The 17,076-nt window shown below is 42.2% G+C and overlaps 1 protein-coding gene across 1 annotated transcript in view; it reads right to left on the minus strand.

The window, feature by feature from the left end:
- FBN1 (fibrillin 1) overlaps positions 1 to 17,076 on the minus strand; it is a gene marked incomplete at its 5' end in the record, with an annotated part of 228,567 nt that overhangs the window by 99,031 nt on the left and 112,460 nt on the right. The window contains 4 exons of the mRNA XM_080809914.1: positions 1,621 to 1,761; positions 2,421 to 2,600; positions 7,976 to 8,134; positions 13,411 to 13,536. Of these exons, the coding sequence (XP_080666040.1) occupies positions 1,621 to 1,761; positions 2,421 to 2,600; positions 7,976 to 8,134; positions 13,411 to 13,536 (606 nt within the window). The remainder of the gene's footprint in view (positions 1 to 1,620; positions 1,762 to 2,420; positions 2,601 to 7,975; positions 8,135 to 13,410; positions 13,537 to 17,076) is intronic.

Raw genomic sequence — 17,076 nt, forward strand, 5'->3', positions numbered from 1 at the left:
TTCCTCATAAGAAATAAGTAGCACAATGAAAAGGATCTTTTCTCTTTCTGCTACAATGTACCATGTCCCCAGCCACTTGAAAACAGGTTGAGTGGTTAAAGTGTCTTATTTTCCTGTGTTATTTTTCAGAGAAAAATACCAAACATGTAGCAACTCCACACTCCAAGCTGATAAACATTTTCTCTGCCTTGAGTCTGGCCTAAGGGACTCAAACAGACCAACATTTCAGAAGTGGCTCCTAAGTAGAATTCCGAGTATCTCTTGGAGCTCTCTGTTTCAATAAAAAGGAGGCCTAACCTTATCTAAGCATCCGCAGCTGCATTCCACTAAGAATATCAGAACAAGACATGAAACAGTTGTCACTTCAAGAGCTATTCTCACCTACTAGAGAGTCTGCTCCTCAACCCTCATCCCCAGACAGGCTCCTGTAGGTTGTACACTTGTCTAGAACTATCAGTCTGTTTAACAGCAAACTGGTTTACATTCCCCTATTTGTAAAGATGAGAAAACTAAGGCTTTTGGAAGATAGCCCACCTAGCCAGACTCACATGTTTCTTGCTGCAGGTCCACTTCCCCACCGTGAGCTAGATGTTCCCTTCCAGCCACTCCGGATGACCTCTCTGGACTGAATGACTCTCTCGCTCAGTGTGTGCTAGAAGGGGATTCATATCACCAGGAAACTACACAGTGTGAGAAACTAAGAGCTCCTTATTTCTGCCTGATTCATAATTACAGAATTGGATAATATAATTGAACTAAGGAAGGAATGTATTTTTAAAAAGTTAGATGGCAACTGGGTGTTCTCTTCCAATTAACAAATGAATTAGCCTTGTGTTACATTTCCTCCTTTTGTTAACTTAAATGACTTGTCAACAGCTCAAAGTTTCTCTCCTCAGTTTTTAATGATTCACTAGAGATAGTTGGTGAGTTATCCATTTAAATTAGTAAAATATGTAAAATTTTATAATTTGCGGAGAGTTTTAATATTTTATTTTAATGGTCAGACTTCTGATGAGATGACACATGTTGAAGTTAACCAGCAATGACTTGAATGTATTTATGATGAAAGTTAAAAGTCACTACAGCTGGCAGAATAGTATCTGTTTCCAAATATAGCCACGTCCTAATCCCCAGCACCTCTGAATATGTTATGTGGCAAAGGAGAATCAAGGTTGTTAATCAGCAGACCTTGAGGTGAGGAGTGTCTCTTGGGTTATTCAGATGGACCCTGTTTAACCACAAAGGTCCTTCAAAGTGGAAGAGGGAATTGGAAGAGAGAACCAAAGAATTAGAGAGAGATTTGAAGATGCTGTGCTGCTGGCTTTGAAGATGGAGGAGGGGACCATTAGCCAGGAGTACAGACACAGCCTCTAGAAGCTGGAAAAGGCAAAGAAATGGATTCTCTGTGTGAGCCTACAAAAGGAACACAGCCCTGCTGACACCTTGATGTTAGCCCAGTTAGACCTATGTTGGGTTTCTTAACCACAGAACCATAGATTTGTGTTGTTCTAAGCCACTAGGTTTGTGCTGATTTATTATAGCTGCAACAGAAAACCCATCTAGTCACGGGAGGGAATTGCCATGGCTGCTCAGGCTGACCTAACCATAGGCGCCACATACCAATGCACTCCCCGCGGAGGTCCAGCTGGAATCCTTTGTTGCATTCACACCGGTAGCTCCCAGGAGTTGGAATGCAGCGTCCATTTTGACAGAGATAGCGAAACAACTGGCAGTAATCAGTGACATTGACCGGCAGCACCCCTGAAGGAATAACATTAAATCCCAATAAAACCATAGGCAAGATGCTTAATCATAAAGGATTGGCCCAACTCTTTGGACAAGGGTCATCTGGGGCTAGTAAAGTCTATGTCCATGCCCACTTCCAGAGATCACCTGCAGCCAGGTCCTGCACCATCACCATAGCTTGCTTCTCCCTGCCTCTTTTCTGCTCTACTCTCAAGCCTCCAGTTTGGGTAAATGACAAAGGCAATGAGTTCTTGGTAATTACTTGCAAAACTGCTTTGCATTATATAAAGCTCAATGTATAATTTTATACCTTCTCCATGACTTCATCCTGGAATCAGATTTAAATCTCTCCCATAGCTCTCCCACAGTTGTCAATAACCACAGGACATTCATCAGGAGAATATGAGAAGCTTATATACAATACTGTGTAACCCACTATGATGAGTGCTGTGAAGTGTGTAAACCTGGCGATTCACAGACCTGTACCCCGAGACTAATAATACATTATATGTTAATAAAAAAGTTAAAAATTAAAAAAAAATACTATGCAACCCAAGCAGTTAATCTGAAAATTGATATACTCATTTCATGACTAAAGCAGTGTAAATAACAACAAAAAAGTTCACTGATCAATGTAAAAAAAATTAATAACCAGATGACATTTCAATCCTTACTTGGTGGTTCCCGAGATGGGTATGGATATTCCACTGGTGGTCGAGGGACTGGAACTGGAGGTCCAGGAGGAAAGCCAGGAGGAACAGGGTGAACTGGAGGAATGGGACCAAGGGGTGGGGGAGGATATCCTGGTCTCTCAGGAATTACCAAAGGGACGGAGCACAGCTTGTTGAAATCCTCTGGAAAAACATGACACAACAGAACACAAAAGCTGAGTTGCAGCATAAGTCATACACCTGTGGAAGTCACCCTTACATTTCAAAAAACTTTGAATAAAATCAATCATCCGACTACAAAGATCAGTTGGAGAAAAGAGAAAAAGCCAACGGACTTCATTCCCATCCTAACAGTTATAGTAGCAACCATACTAAAACGGTAATCCAAACCAAAACCAAACTCCCCAGAGTGTGTATCACACACCTCTCCTCAAATTTAGGAAGTCTTTACCTACGTCATAATTTACCTCAAGGAAGAATCAAATGCCACTTTCTCAACTCAGTCCCAATTTTGGATCCCACAGAGCTCTAAAGAGCACACTAAAAAGCCTGGATTTTTTTTTTTTTTTTTAATTTGACAGAGAGAGATCACAAGTAGGCAGAGAGGCAGGCAGAGAAAGAGGGGAAGCAGGCTCCCCGATGAGCAGAGAGCCCGATGTGAGGCTCGATCCCAGGACCCTGGGACCATGACCTGAGCCAAAGGCAGAGGCTTTAACCCACTGAGCCGCCCAGGCACCCCAAAAGCCTGGATTTTATTTTAAGCCACTGGAAGTCTTCAGCAGAGTAACATGGGATGTAATCAACCGAACATTTTCAGAAGACCAGTCTTGCTGACACATGGAGAATGTGCTGGAGGGAGGCAAGGCTGTTACGGAACACCAAGGGCAAGAAGGCTTTGGCTGACAAGGGAGGCGGCGATGGAACTGGGCAGGAGCGGATGAATTTGAAGCATACTTTAGAGATAAGTGGGTAGTGCTTCATGAAGGAGTAAATATCAGAACAGAGGGAACAGGAAATCAAGAATGACATAGTCTTCTGGTTTAGCAACTGGGTAGATGTTGGTGACATTCACCAAATGGGAAAAACGGCAGTGAGAGCAGGTTTGGTGGGCAGAAGCCAAGTTCCATGTTGAACATATGTATTTTGAGATAGCAGATATCCAAGCAGATTTGTCCCATAGTAGCTGTGTGAGAGTTTGAAGCCTAGCGGAGAAGTGGGGGCTGGATAGAAGTCTCAGAATGATCAGTAGGTGGGTGGCATTTAAAGCCATGGGGATGAAGGAGCTCACCTGGGAAGGTGTGAAAAGTGAAGAGAAGGGTGTACAGAGACAGAGTCCTGAGGAACACCTATTTGTAAAAAGACAACCAAGTGTTGGAGAAGCAGCACCGTGGGCAGAAGAATACCAGGGCTGGTGAGTATGTTGTTAATGGGGGCATAATAGTTCCCTGAACTTGTACACCTGAGTTAATCAAGGAGTTCCCTCAGATGGCACATATAGGTTAATTCCTATTTTTCATGTTGGGTCTTTATTTGGATAAATCATCTTTAGATTTGTGAAATATTTTTTCCCTGAGCTTCCAAAAAGGTGTTTTAAGACAGTATCCAGGTTTCCAGGGATGTATTTACTTACCTACTAGTACATTTTCATGTTTCCTACAGATGGCCACATCTTGTTATAGCTCCTTCTATATGTAAACTAATCATGTGATTTTTTATTTTTTTTTAAAGATTTTATTTATTTATTTGACAGAGATAGATCACAAGTAGGCAGAGAGGCAGGTAGAGACAGAGAGGGAAGCAGGCTCCCTGCTGAGCAGAGAGCCCGATGTGGGGCTCGATCCCAGGACCCTGGGATCATGACCTGAGCAGAAAGCAGAGGCTTTAACCCACTGAGCCACCCAGGGGCCCCTAATCATGTGATTTTTAAAATTTCCTTTTCTCCTTCTTGTCAGAATATTGGTAATTTTGTTACCACTGCCACGCAGGGATTTTCCCATAGATACTTTCTATACTAGTTTTATCCATTAAGAGAAATTAGGCTAATATTACTCTTTCCTTGTGCACTAAGTCTGACTTATTCTAAGGCACTGTAATATGTCTTAAGTGGAAATACACTCATATTCAACCTCATGGGGAAAATCTGCCAATTTACATGTGGCTAAATATACCTAGCTACCATGTACCTTGTTTTTACTTGTTTTTTTTTACTAAACCTTCTCCACTCATATTTGGCATTTCCCACTTGGGTTAACATTATGTATTTGGAGAACTCTATTATTGAGTTTTAATTATTATTTATCTGTAATTTTAACCCACAGAGATTCTGTAGCACTTGACTGCATCTGTAAAGGATTTACATATTGTTTATGCTTCCCCAAATCAGGATGCTACAATCCCTCTTATGAAACCCCAGTGATCCTTCTTATAGAATTATCACCTGGATGTCCCACATGTATCATTTCCTGGCTACTTGCTTTCCACCAAATTTCTACCAGCGAGACTGTGCATAGTCTTTGAAGTCAACGATCCTGTCTAACTCATGACTAATTCCCACTCTGAGCCTAGCCCTGCAAATTGTACATAAGAGGAATTCATTAACTATGGGCTGGATTTAACTGGATAACAATTATACTAAGGGACTCATTTTGCTTCCAAGCACCAATTCAGCCTTTCTTTTTCTTTAGTCTTTCGGGATTTGTATAAAATAAGTTGAATAGCTTATCAGGATTTCTGATAATTAGGTGAGTATATGACTTCAAGCATGCTGTTAAATTCATCTTAACCTCCTTGGGAAAGTGTATCAGAGTGGGTCCTACACTCTTTCCTACGCTCTTCGGCTTCATAACTTTCCCATGAGCCCCTTTGCATTCAGGATCAGCAAACTGGGGCTAGTTTTGTTCAACTGATGTCCATCTTTCCTATTTCCATTTAACCCACAGATAATGCTGATATATTTTACATGGTGAAATGCTGACTAGTCTAAAATAATCCTTCATATCTATACATATATATTTATTATATTATAGATATTATAGTATATATATTATATATAATCACTCTCCATAAGAGCATAAATAATCCTTCATACATATATATTTATTATATATATATAATACTATATTATAATTATATATATTACATGGATTATACATATATTATATACATACATATAATCACTCTCCATAAGGTAAGAGCCTAAATAATCCTTCATACATATATATTTATTATGTATATAATACTATATTATAATTATATATATATTACATAGATTATACATATATTTTATATATATATATATATATATAATCACTCTCCATAAGGTAAGAGCCTAGAGCTCTATAGCACTGCTTTGAGAACATCTGAGCAAACAAACACACCCACCTGCAAATTAGCTTCTCTCTGTCAGTCTGCCTTGCCCTGGGCCTATATTAGATTGTGGGTATTTCAGTGGAGAAGTTGTGGAGATTGTGGGTATTTCAGTGGGGAGAGCAGCTCCGTGCAGAGCCACACAGGGAAACAGGGCCTTCTCCTCCAAGCATCCCAAAGCAGGTCTTCAAGAACCTCAACCTGCCTTCCTTCTGTCCTCTATTCAAGGCAAGGCCTCAGCACGGAAAGGTGTCTGCATCAATGTTGCGGATTCCTAAATTAACTATGTATTTCAAAAGCCATTCTCCTGGCATGCAAGCCCCATGTCTTAGTGTGATGTCAAGTACTTCTTAACCGTGACCTACTAAATGGTCCCCCTAGTGCACTAAGGATGGTGGGTTATATTTTTAGGCCATAGGCAGTAAGAAAATCAGACAAAATATATGACTTGTTATATGTTAAAATGTATTGAAAGATTTTTATTGCTTCTTTAATCCACACATAATTCTCGGCAATAAACAGAAATTTTATAGTAACATCTGCAAGCAGGTGTAGAGCACAGGACAATGGGAAATTCACATTCTGCGAATAACACTGTGCAGTAGTCCATTAACTCTGTGTTTATTCTACCTCACCTTGATTCGCTCTGCTACAGTTCTCTGAGCCAAACACCCTGTTCAGGAATCAGATTAAGAACGAGTATAACCCCAGTTTTCACTTAGAACTGGTGGGAAAGATGTCACTTAATAAATTGTTCGCTCCACCTGAATGCCTTCTGTGGACCAGATTTGGCTAACTACTGTGGAAGTGCTAAGAAAGCGTAAGGAATACGGGACTATAAGAATGAACGAGACCTCTTAATGAGATTTATCAACCAGTAATAGAGTAAGACATGGACACACACTGGCACACAGCAGAGTGGATGGGATTTGTGCCAAAGCAACAGTAAACACCTGGAGCCCTGAGACAGAAGGTAACACTTCCAGCCGTGGTTATCTTGGGACATCCAGGAATTAGTTGTATCAGGAATCATGTTAGGATCCTTACAGAACAAGAGGTCATTCAACAAGCAAGGTGGCAGAGGTTAGGAAGTAGGGAGGAAGAACCTGAACTGAAGAGACGTTTTAGGAAAAAGGAACAGTTGAGTTTAGAGATCCTCAGACCGGCTTCAAGGAAAGCTCGATCATTTAATTTAACTAGAAAAACAAAGCCACCATAAAGAAGAAGAATTAAAAGATGAACTGGCATTAGAAATGAGGATGGGGGCACCTGGGTGGCTCAGTGGGTTGAGCCTCTGCCTTTGGCTCAGGTCATGATCCCAGGGTCTTGGGATCGAGCCCCGCATCAGGCGCTCTGCTCAGCTTCCCATCCCCCCACTCTGCCTGCTGCTCTGTGTTCTTGCGATCTCTGTCAAATAAATAAATAAAATCTTAAAAAAAAAAAAAAGAAATGAGGATGCTAGTTGCTCTGCCAACTAGTAAAATTTTATTTTCAAGGAATGGTGTGACTTGGACCACTAGATACCACCTGAATTCATCCTGGGAAAATTTTTCTGGACATCTTTCCCTACCTTTTCCCCTGGCCATAATTTTTTTAAACTGAACTTCAGAAGAATTATGCTTTAGGAAACGTATATGGCAGCTGTGGATTTCATAGAGACGAGTTACGAGGCCACTGCCATGGTCCAAATGAGAGAAAATGAGCTTTATGTGAAGATGGAAGGAATCTGATGGACGTGAGAGGTATTACAAAGAAAAAAATGAAGTCAACAACAATTGGCACCAAGGAAGAGGAAAGCGTCAAGTGTTAGGGAAGGAGAAGACATGTATCTGACATAACTTTGGAAGGCTTGGAGACAAGTGAGTTTGATCCAGCAGAGCTTTGGAGAACTCCTTGAGAGCCAAAAGAAACACATGAGAAGCAGAGAGGACAAGTCCTCTGGAGAAGGTTGTTATTCTGTGGTGATAAGCAAACTCAGTAAGAAGCAGTACCAGAAAACAGTATTGTTTGTATGGACCTCTGTAGTTTCCCAAGTCATCGTCTGGGGAAATTTTCCTTGGAGTCGCCTCTTTTATTTTCCAGAATCTTTTTCACTTACCTGGATCTCCACCAGATGTGCCTCACGCACATCACCACGGGGCTTGTGGGGACTGGGACTGGGACACTCTGCAGATGACAAGAAGGGCTCTTACCCGTGGCTCTGATGGGACACATCTCAGGGGCAACGGTGACCCCCGGAGACCAGCATCGGCCAACATCACAGCAGCACTGCATTTTCGTTATGGACTGCGGCAGTTGGTTCGAACAGCGCCCATTTGCCAGAGCCGTGTAACAGTATCCGGGGCGAACATCTGAGAGAACAAAGAAACACACCCACACACACATCACCGAGCTGGAACTCGGAACAACAGCCTCTTGCCCCAGCACCTCTATGATTCACACTTGGGCTCTGGCGGGACCCGCTGACGCTCTCAGTCCCCAGAAGGGAAGCTGGGTGTGCGGCTCAGGAACAATGCTCAGTCAGAGCTCCCTTCGTCTCACACCTTTCGCCCCTGCGAGCTGGTGCACTTGGCCCAAGTCCCACATTCCATTCCCAAGGTGGGAACGAATGATTACAACCATATGTGCCATAGGAAAAGGGAGTCTCAGAGAATCACTGGCAGTGACAGTTAATTAGTTATAAAGCCACGTCTCTATACTGAAGGGAGACTGTGTTGTCCTTGGTTTCCAACTACTTAATTCGAGCCACTTTAGGCAAATATTGATATAAATCTATTTTAAAACAACATGAAGTCTGCAATATAGTCTACATTTCTAAAAGATCTTTCTTACTTTTCAGACTGTAACTGTGAGTCAGACGTGTGAGGTTTTTTTTTTTTTGTTTTTTTTTGTTTTTTTTTTTTTTTTTTAAGGAGTGAGCCACTTTGCAGTCAGATCCAATGCTTGTTAATCAAGATTTCCTTTTGTCCTGGGGCCCTAACAGATTTTATAAGGCAAAAATTATTTACAAGTTCCAAATATACGTGATTCCAAGTTCTTAGTCCTATAGGATACAATGGTTCTTGAAGGTTGGTTTTTTGTTTTGTTATGTTTTGTTTTGTTTTGTTGGCAGAAAGGTATCTTCTCAAAGCCACAGGGGAAGACATATTTCTATATACCACTTTTTATTGGGTTACATCATGTCTGACTGTCACGACAACATTGACACACTGAAGTGCAAGTCTAGGCTATCAAAAAAGAGCCTGTGACATAGTAGAAACCTACTGCTTCATGGGCCTTTGAGGAACCACAGTGAAATAGGCAACACAGGTAGCTAAGTACAGAACAGCTTGAATACTCTTGACATGCTGATGATGTACCTCTCTTTAAGGAAAGCATATCCCTGCATAGTCCATATACAATAAAGTAAAAAAGCAAGTCATATTTTAAATGTGCTTGTCATTGGAAGAAATGTAAGTGGTAAATTCTTTTATAAAATGAAGAATTCTTTTTTTACAGTTAAAACTTCATCCCTATGTTTCCTGTAAGTCTAAACACTAAACTTCAAGTTTGATCAAAGAAGGTCATACTTAACATTGTTTTCATGTACATCGTACTTAAGAATACTGACCTCTCAGGTCTTGAAGGTTGCAATAGATAAAAAAATAAAATGAAATAAAAAGCAAGGCTAATTTAGAAACATATAAATTACTAATATCCCATGAAGAAGGTTACAAAAAATCCAGACAAACCATAAAATAAAATTATGGATCACCTTTAAAGAATACAAGGTCATTTCTGAAAAACACTTAAAACCACTGGCAGGTATAAGTGTGCTTTCTAGAGATTTTTTGTGGCCCCATTCCTACATCTCCAGTTAGACTACTAGTCTCAGCAGAGAGACAGAACAAGTTTCCTTCCAGCCTGGTCCAGGGTAAATGGCTGGAGAGAGGAGTGTAGACAGGATAGGCTCCGTGAAGCCACAGGTGGCACCTTCCCTATGAAGAAGAAGGAGCAACAGAACTTCCTACTTCTCCTTTTCATGGCTTTAAAGCCACTAATTATATATATTCTCAGCAATTAGAAAATGTTTGGGGCATGGAAACCAAAGGCTGTTAAGAATGGGAAGAAATGTTCAAAATTGGCTTATATCCCAGTTTCAAATGAATTGGGCACTCAAAATTCAATATAAACACTTGACCAAAATTTGTCTATATAATTTTCAGTGTGGGCTATCTTTTGGAGCAAAACTGGGACCTACAGCTGCCAGTTGCAAACTCTTAACAGGCTAATGTCTATTATTTCACACACTAACCATGATACTATTTTATTGCCCAGCTGCCTCACCTACGTGTTAAATCAGCAGTGAGAAAACTCTTGATCAAAGTGGTGAAGGTTGCGGCTAAAAACTGCACCAGACACGTTTGGGCTGAGGGCAGACTCTGAGGTACAAATGGCCCCTGCACCTACAGTAAGCATTTTGCTAATTTCTCTTTTTGCAGGAGAGCTTTGGTTAAAAATATACACATTGACACAACTTGTAATTTGGAAGCAAACCTACAGGCTACTAAGGAAGGGAAAACGTGTGACAACTGGGAGCCACTGGGAGCCATCACCTCCTGGGCACAGCAGCCCCAAGTATCCCACGCCATCAGGCAGCGGTGCCCAGGTAAGTGAGAAGGAAGCCATTGTGGGGCTGGATCACTTTGCAAAGAGCCTAAGGTGGAAGCTGAGGGGGAAGAATGTTAGGATTTGGAGGACAGAAGGGAGGTAGGAGGAAGCATAGACACCTTCTTCTATTTTGAATCTGCTCTGGCCGAGATAGCTGGCAGAAAAGGAGTAGAAAGCTTTCTTCCTGTTCCCCCTTCTGAATCACTTGGACCCCCTCCCTTTCAGAATGCAGAAACCACATTATATCGAAAAATATACATTAAGGATAAAATGGATGTTTGCAGGTCATCCTAGCCTATCAGTAGGCCTCTCCTAACCAATCACTAACTTTGTTGTGTCCACCCAGGAGCTAGGAGCTGTGAGGCCCAAACTAGGTACAGGATATCAGCAGGATTCCTGGGAATCGATGAGACAGAACACCCTGACATGAAACGACCACCCTATACAAGGTATTATTAAAGTGCCAAAGGATGATCACAGAACAAAAAAATAAAAGTACTTCAAGAGCTTACAGAACAAAGAGGGTGCTGGGGACATGGAGATCTGAGAGCCTTGGAATGTGGTGACCAAAGGTAATGAGTGGAACCTTGTGCTTAAGAGATGTGTAAGGAAGATATGACAGACCCTTGGCTGCTGGCTGCAGGTGGGGTTTTCTATCCCTTAGATTAACTAATTCCAACCAGACAACTTACCAACAAACCTTAGATTTGTTTATAAGCTGGAGACTACATGTATTTTCTTTTCACTAGGGATCATTTGGGGAGTCTCTGTGGTTTTACCATGGCAGGAGACATCAGCCTTAGGGAAGGCAGAAATGTCACTTGGAGTATTTTTTATAACAAGGTGTTAATTGTGGGTATAATAAAGTTCCCAAGAAGAAGAAACTGTACTGGTCTAGGTATATAGTAAGAAAGGGTTTATTGTGTCCATTGGTCATTTGGGAGAGAGCAATGAGAGGGTTTGCAACTGTGGGCTCAGGCCCAAGCTGGGATTCCAGCTCCTTCACTTCTTACCTGCTTAAACAATTGAACCAAATTACTTATCTGAGCCCTGTAAACCTTAGCTTCTTCCCGTCTACAGTGCGGTTGTGTCAGATAATTTCCCCACAACACCTCACACCAAGGAGGTCACCCCTGAATCCTATTTCCCCGCTTCCTTTGTAAATAGCATGGACATATATGGTAAAAGACTGATAAAAATGTAAACCATCTGATATGTAAAGGTGCTTTAATCACTTAAATCCAGGGCTCTCCTTGAAGGTGGGGGGAAAAAAAAACAACAACCAAACTACCTATTATTTGGCCAGCAAAGAACTTCTGATCTACCTCTCTGCTACGCATGATTACGGGATGTCAAGTGTGAATCGGGACAGTCTGGGGAGAAAAAAGGGCTCCCTGAATTGCACTGGCTATTTCTTTCCCTGTGGTGCCAGCACAGACGGAGAGATCCTAGAAAATCTGGCAATCCGGGCATCACTGTTGTTTCTAAGGAAAAGTCCAGATATGCTTCCCTTACTATTTGTACTTATTCAAATGTCAACTTAAGAGACCACCCTCAGCTTTTATTATATGTGACTAAGTACAAAGGAACTCAGAATTTCAAGTGCAACTCAGTTTGGGTCTGAAATTCATGCCTTGTGGTGAGGATGTGAAGCTGAGTGTCTTTGAAAATATGGGCCAGAAAAAAACATCAAAAGATTGTGTTCATTTTTCTCCGAGGCCATGTGCCATAGGCTTCTGTAGCTTTGCCCAAACAATAAGGAAGTGCTCATTTTGATATTCAATAAATACTTACTGAGTGTCTATGACAAGCAAGGAATCATGCCGGAAACCACCAGCAATATAGGAGGATAGCAGTTACTTAGGCTTTACGGAGAGCTTACAACTTGATTAGGGAAATAAGAACATACAGACAAAACATTTCCCCCAGGAGACCATTTATGAGAAGCATATCCTCAGGCAAGGAAGAAACTGCTCTCAGGTAGGCTGATCTGGGACATCTTCAAAGACAGAGAACCCAAGTAGAAGCATCAAAGGGGGCTTGAGCTGGGAAGAAGAGTAACCTGAGTGGTACCAAAGATATGATTCAAGGCAGGAAGGAATCAAAACAAATGACCTGTTTGAGTTGTGAGATGCAGGGACTGCGCTGATAAGTCAGCAAGGCTGAGAGAGGTCAGACAGCAGAGGCCCTGCACGCTCCAGAACTTGAACTTTACTCTAGAGAACTGGACTTGGGAGGAAGTCTTAGCAATCGCTAAATCCAGCAGTTATCAAAACTTTTTTTGTTAAACAACAAAGTCCCTTATTTAATTGATATTTAATTGATGAAGCCAGCACACCACCAGGTAAAAGCAGAGTTGCCTGGAGTGTCTTGCAATGTGAGGGGCAGGGAGTGGGAGGTGGGGACCCTTTTCCCTTGCAGCCTCCTCTTTCTCACTGTTCCCCTCTCCAACCCCAGCAGCTCTGGAGACCTTTGCTGTACCTGAAAGATCCACGCAACACAGACTAAAAAACTCCTATTTTCCTAATCCTAATGGAAAATTACCAGAGGTTTTTGAGCAAGAGAGTTAATCAAAGCATTATATTAGGAAGATATATCTGACAAGATGGATTGTAGAGAAGCCAGGAAGTAGGGAGACCCATTAAGAGATTATTGCAAAATTTCAGACCTAAATTAACACTGGTTCCAGGAAATGATGGAAGGTTTGACACTTGCATAACTGCAAAGCTAATTTATAGGCTGAAGATATCTGTACGGGCTCCTGGATCCTCCCTCTTTCTGGGAGGTAAAAGTCCTAATACAAGACCACAAGGTGCCTCTTTTCTTGAAGAGAGTGCTCAACTGTTTAAAAAGATGTAAATGTACATTTAACATCAAGTGAGAAATTATTAGCCCCCCTGAACAAATGTGTTTCCAAAGATGTTTGTTGCGGAACCGACTGAAGGGAATCAGACACGCTGTTTAGAATTATACCCACCTACGCATCTGGTGCCATCGGGAGACGGGTAAAAACCAGGAGGACATTTGCAAAAGTAACTGCTGACTGTGTTTGTGCATTCACCCCCTTCACAGATTCCAGGAATGGTGCTGCATTCATCAATATCTGGAACATAAAGAAGAGTTTAGCATCCACAGAACACAGCACAAGACTGTTCACCATCACAAGGCTCACACGTAACGCTGATCCACCCAATCTCCACAGAACAAAACCTGCCTATTAAAGAGTTCAAAAGGTGGGTGTTTCCTCTCTCAACTCAGGTTTACCCACGGAACTTACAAAGCTCAGGAGATTAGAGCAAAATAATAGAAATGTCCCCTGTAAAATATAAAACTATGTACCGTTTTATTAAGTGATGAGAGCACGCTAGTATTCCAAATGTCATTTAGCTTAAGATGTGGTTTTCCCTGTTCTCTCCATGTTTTGCCTTGAGTTAGGCTCCCGTTATGTTTACTCAATACTCTGCATCATTTCCTGTGTTTCTTCTCAATCTGATTTTCCACAAGCAGATACTGAAATCCTATTGAGAAGAGCATGTGGTCTGAGTGGGACCAAGACTTGGCCATCATGGTGTCCTCAGAGGCCCCCAAACGGCCATGATGATGGTTTTCTTTGGGCTCAGTGAGTGATTTGTGGGGGACACTGGGACGCTCCACCCAGATCCCTCTCAAGGGAGAGCTTGTTGTCTTAGCATGAGGGGCACTCTCATTAGATGACCTTCAGTTCTCAGCTCCTTCTCAGACTGCTCGAGCTGCAGAGAGCCACTCTCCTAGGGACTACACCCAGCTTGGGTGCCCATACCCAGTGACTGATCGTGGAGATGAGTGAATGATCTGGTCATCTGTCCCAGCAGGGAAAGCTCTGTAAACCACTCCAATTCCCAAATAGCCTGGGACGTCAGTGGAGGCCACAGTCAGGGTTAGCCCTAAAGGCCTGAGGCCACTGGTTTCCTCCAAGGACGTAGTAAAATTTCTTTAGGACAAATCCAACCATTTCCTTCAAGGGGAGCTCTTCAAGAACCAGCTTCAGATACTGACTGTTGTCAATAGATGTGGCACCAGTGAGGGGAGAAAGGAAATGGACAACCTCCTGCTTAGGCTATAAGTAAACACAGAGCACAGGGTATCTGAATGACCTTGACCCCAAGAGGAATGGATTTTCTGCACTCACCTATGGACAGGGGCATTTTAACCCAAGCCCTCTGCAAGTATTGCAATGGCCAGACTATACCGTTGGCACTTGGAAAGCCCTAAATTTAAAGAAATGAAGAATATTTCTTCTCCAGTTTAAGTACCACTCTTCACTTGTGAAACAAAATAGAGTTCTAAGTGGGCCAGATTCAAGGGTCTTCTGACTCAAGTTCACCCTGTTAGTCAAAAAGGCAGCAGTGACATTGTTTACGTGCAGTTTAACCTTTTTAAAAGCAAAATCCTCATTCTTCTATGCTAGGCTAGAGGCTAAAGCAAACAATATTCCCCTGCTTATATTAGAGTCAATGCTAACATAAACAGCGTTGTCATTGTGAAGTTGTATAATGGTAAAGATGTATATTCTATTCCAACAGATAGACATTTCACTGGAGTCAGTGAAAGGCTGAGAAACAGCCAAGACGGAGCCTAGGGTTCTAGAACTAGCATAAAATCAGAAGACACATTTTAAGACAATCAGTCCTCCTACATTTACCAGCCACACTCCTACTTAAAAACTAACAAGGGGCACCTGCGTGGCTCAGTCAGTTAAATGTCAGACTCTTGATTTCAGCTCAGGTCATGATCTCAGGGTCCTGGGATGGAGCCCCTTGTTGGGCTCTGTGCTGTGGAGCCTTCCTGAAATTCTCTCTCTTAACCTCTGCTCCTCCCCCAGTGCGCACACACCTTCTCTCTCTCAAACAACAACAACAACAACAAAACCCAGTACGTTCAGCCTAGAGGATTCAACAACCTCATTTAAGGATAGAAGAGGATGTATCGCTGTAACGCAGAGGTCTTAAGAAGAACATACCTTCCTCAAAGTGTCCCTAAAGGTTGATGTTTGGGTCACTGAACTCTTACCAATGGTCATATGAATAAATAGTGTCTATTAAAAGAAATATTGTTCTACCTGTTAGTATAAATGACTACTACCATCCTTATCAAGACCACTTACATCAATAACCAAAGAGGTTATTAAAGTGACAAAACATATTAAAAAAAAGTTACTTAAAAAATAGAAAGAACTGGCAGGACTGAGGAGACCTGTTCCACATGCTGGCTAGGTTAGATTTGGCCCTTTTACCGAGATGCTAGCAACAACAATAATCATGAGAACGGACAGGTATTGAGCTCCCGGTGTCAATTAAAGGTTTCATGTGTGTCAAGTCGTCTAATCCTCACAGAGTAAGTATGAGCACAGGACTGGTTTCTAGAATTCTGGTGCCCAGGCATAACTCTTGCTTTACACTGAAGCCTTCTGAAAACCAGCATGAGTAAAACTCTAAGTAAGAGCAAAAAGACTCATTTACAAAGTGATGTTAGACCCCAGTCTTCAAGTGCAAGTGCCAGGTGCTGGGCAGTGGGGAGAGGGGCAGGGCTCCCACTTAGGTGCCTGCTCTCCCCCAAAGCTTAGGAAGTCAGGAAACACACTGTCACGTGCACCACCCTCAATTTCACCCAAATAAAGATAAAACTGGACTGGATTAAATTATTCTATTTGAAGGAATCTCAATGGTGCTGAATTCCCTATACTGCCCTCTCCTCAGCGACAAACCCCTTTTTCTTTTCGGGTCTAGAGCCCTTCTACTTTGCTAACCTCCTTGCTTCTCAGTTCCGTTGCTTCGACAATAGCAGTTCTGATTTCGTGACCAGGCTGGGGCGAAGTCTCTCCACAGTAAAAGGCCAGAATAAAGCACTGGAATTGAAACCACTTAAACTCTGAAACTCATTCATACCAATCTATTATGTTTTTCCAGGCTCTTAGCACATTGCATTTATCTCCTTTTAATAGAATTTCAGGGATCCCATGTCGGAGAGAATTTGAGATCAGTGGATTTCTTAGCATTTCTGTAAATCAGTCTATATCATGTGCCAACCATAAAGTAAATCAGTTTGGGGGCCTGGTGGGAAGTAGAGCTTGTCTGGGAAGAGCTGTTTCTGTGCTCTGGATCCTTCTCCCTGGTTCCCTGGGGCGGGAGAGTGAGGCAGAGCTGCTGGGAAGGCAGAGCTGCCGGCCTCTTGGTGAGCCCAAGAAGGGACATGAATGGCAGGCCCTTTCTCTCCAGCTTTGCTGGCCCTGTTCATCTGTGAGACGAACATTGCTTTTCTGGACACATGAAATCCAGTGTAAAATATGTGACTAAAAAGCAAACATGCTAATTCTTCAAGTCACATTGAAAAAAAACACCAGCCATGCTATCTTATAGTCATGCCACAGATGTCGACTTGCATGGTTTCTTAGGCAGCACCTGCTCTCTGATCACAGCTGGGAAAGAATGAGAAATGTGAGGACGGAGTCTGGACTGCAGACCTGGAAAGGAGCCCCAGAGATCCTCTCCTGTTCAAACTCCTCATCTGAAAGTCGAAGTCACCCAGAGCTGGTGACTGACTTATCAAGTTCACACAGAAGACCAGGGACATGACCAGAACTAGGACTGAGTCTACCTCGTGCCTA

Source organism: Martes martes (assembly GCF_963455335.1).
Source record: "Martes martes genome assembly, chromosome: 7".
In the NCBI taxonomy this organism is placed as follows: Eukaryota; Metazoa; Chordata; class Mammalia; order Carnivora; family Mustelidae; genus Martes; species Martes martes.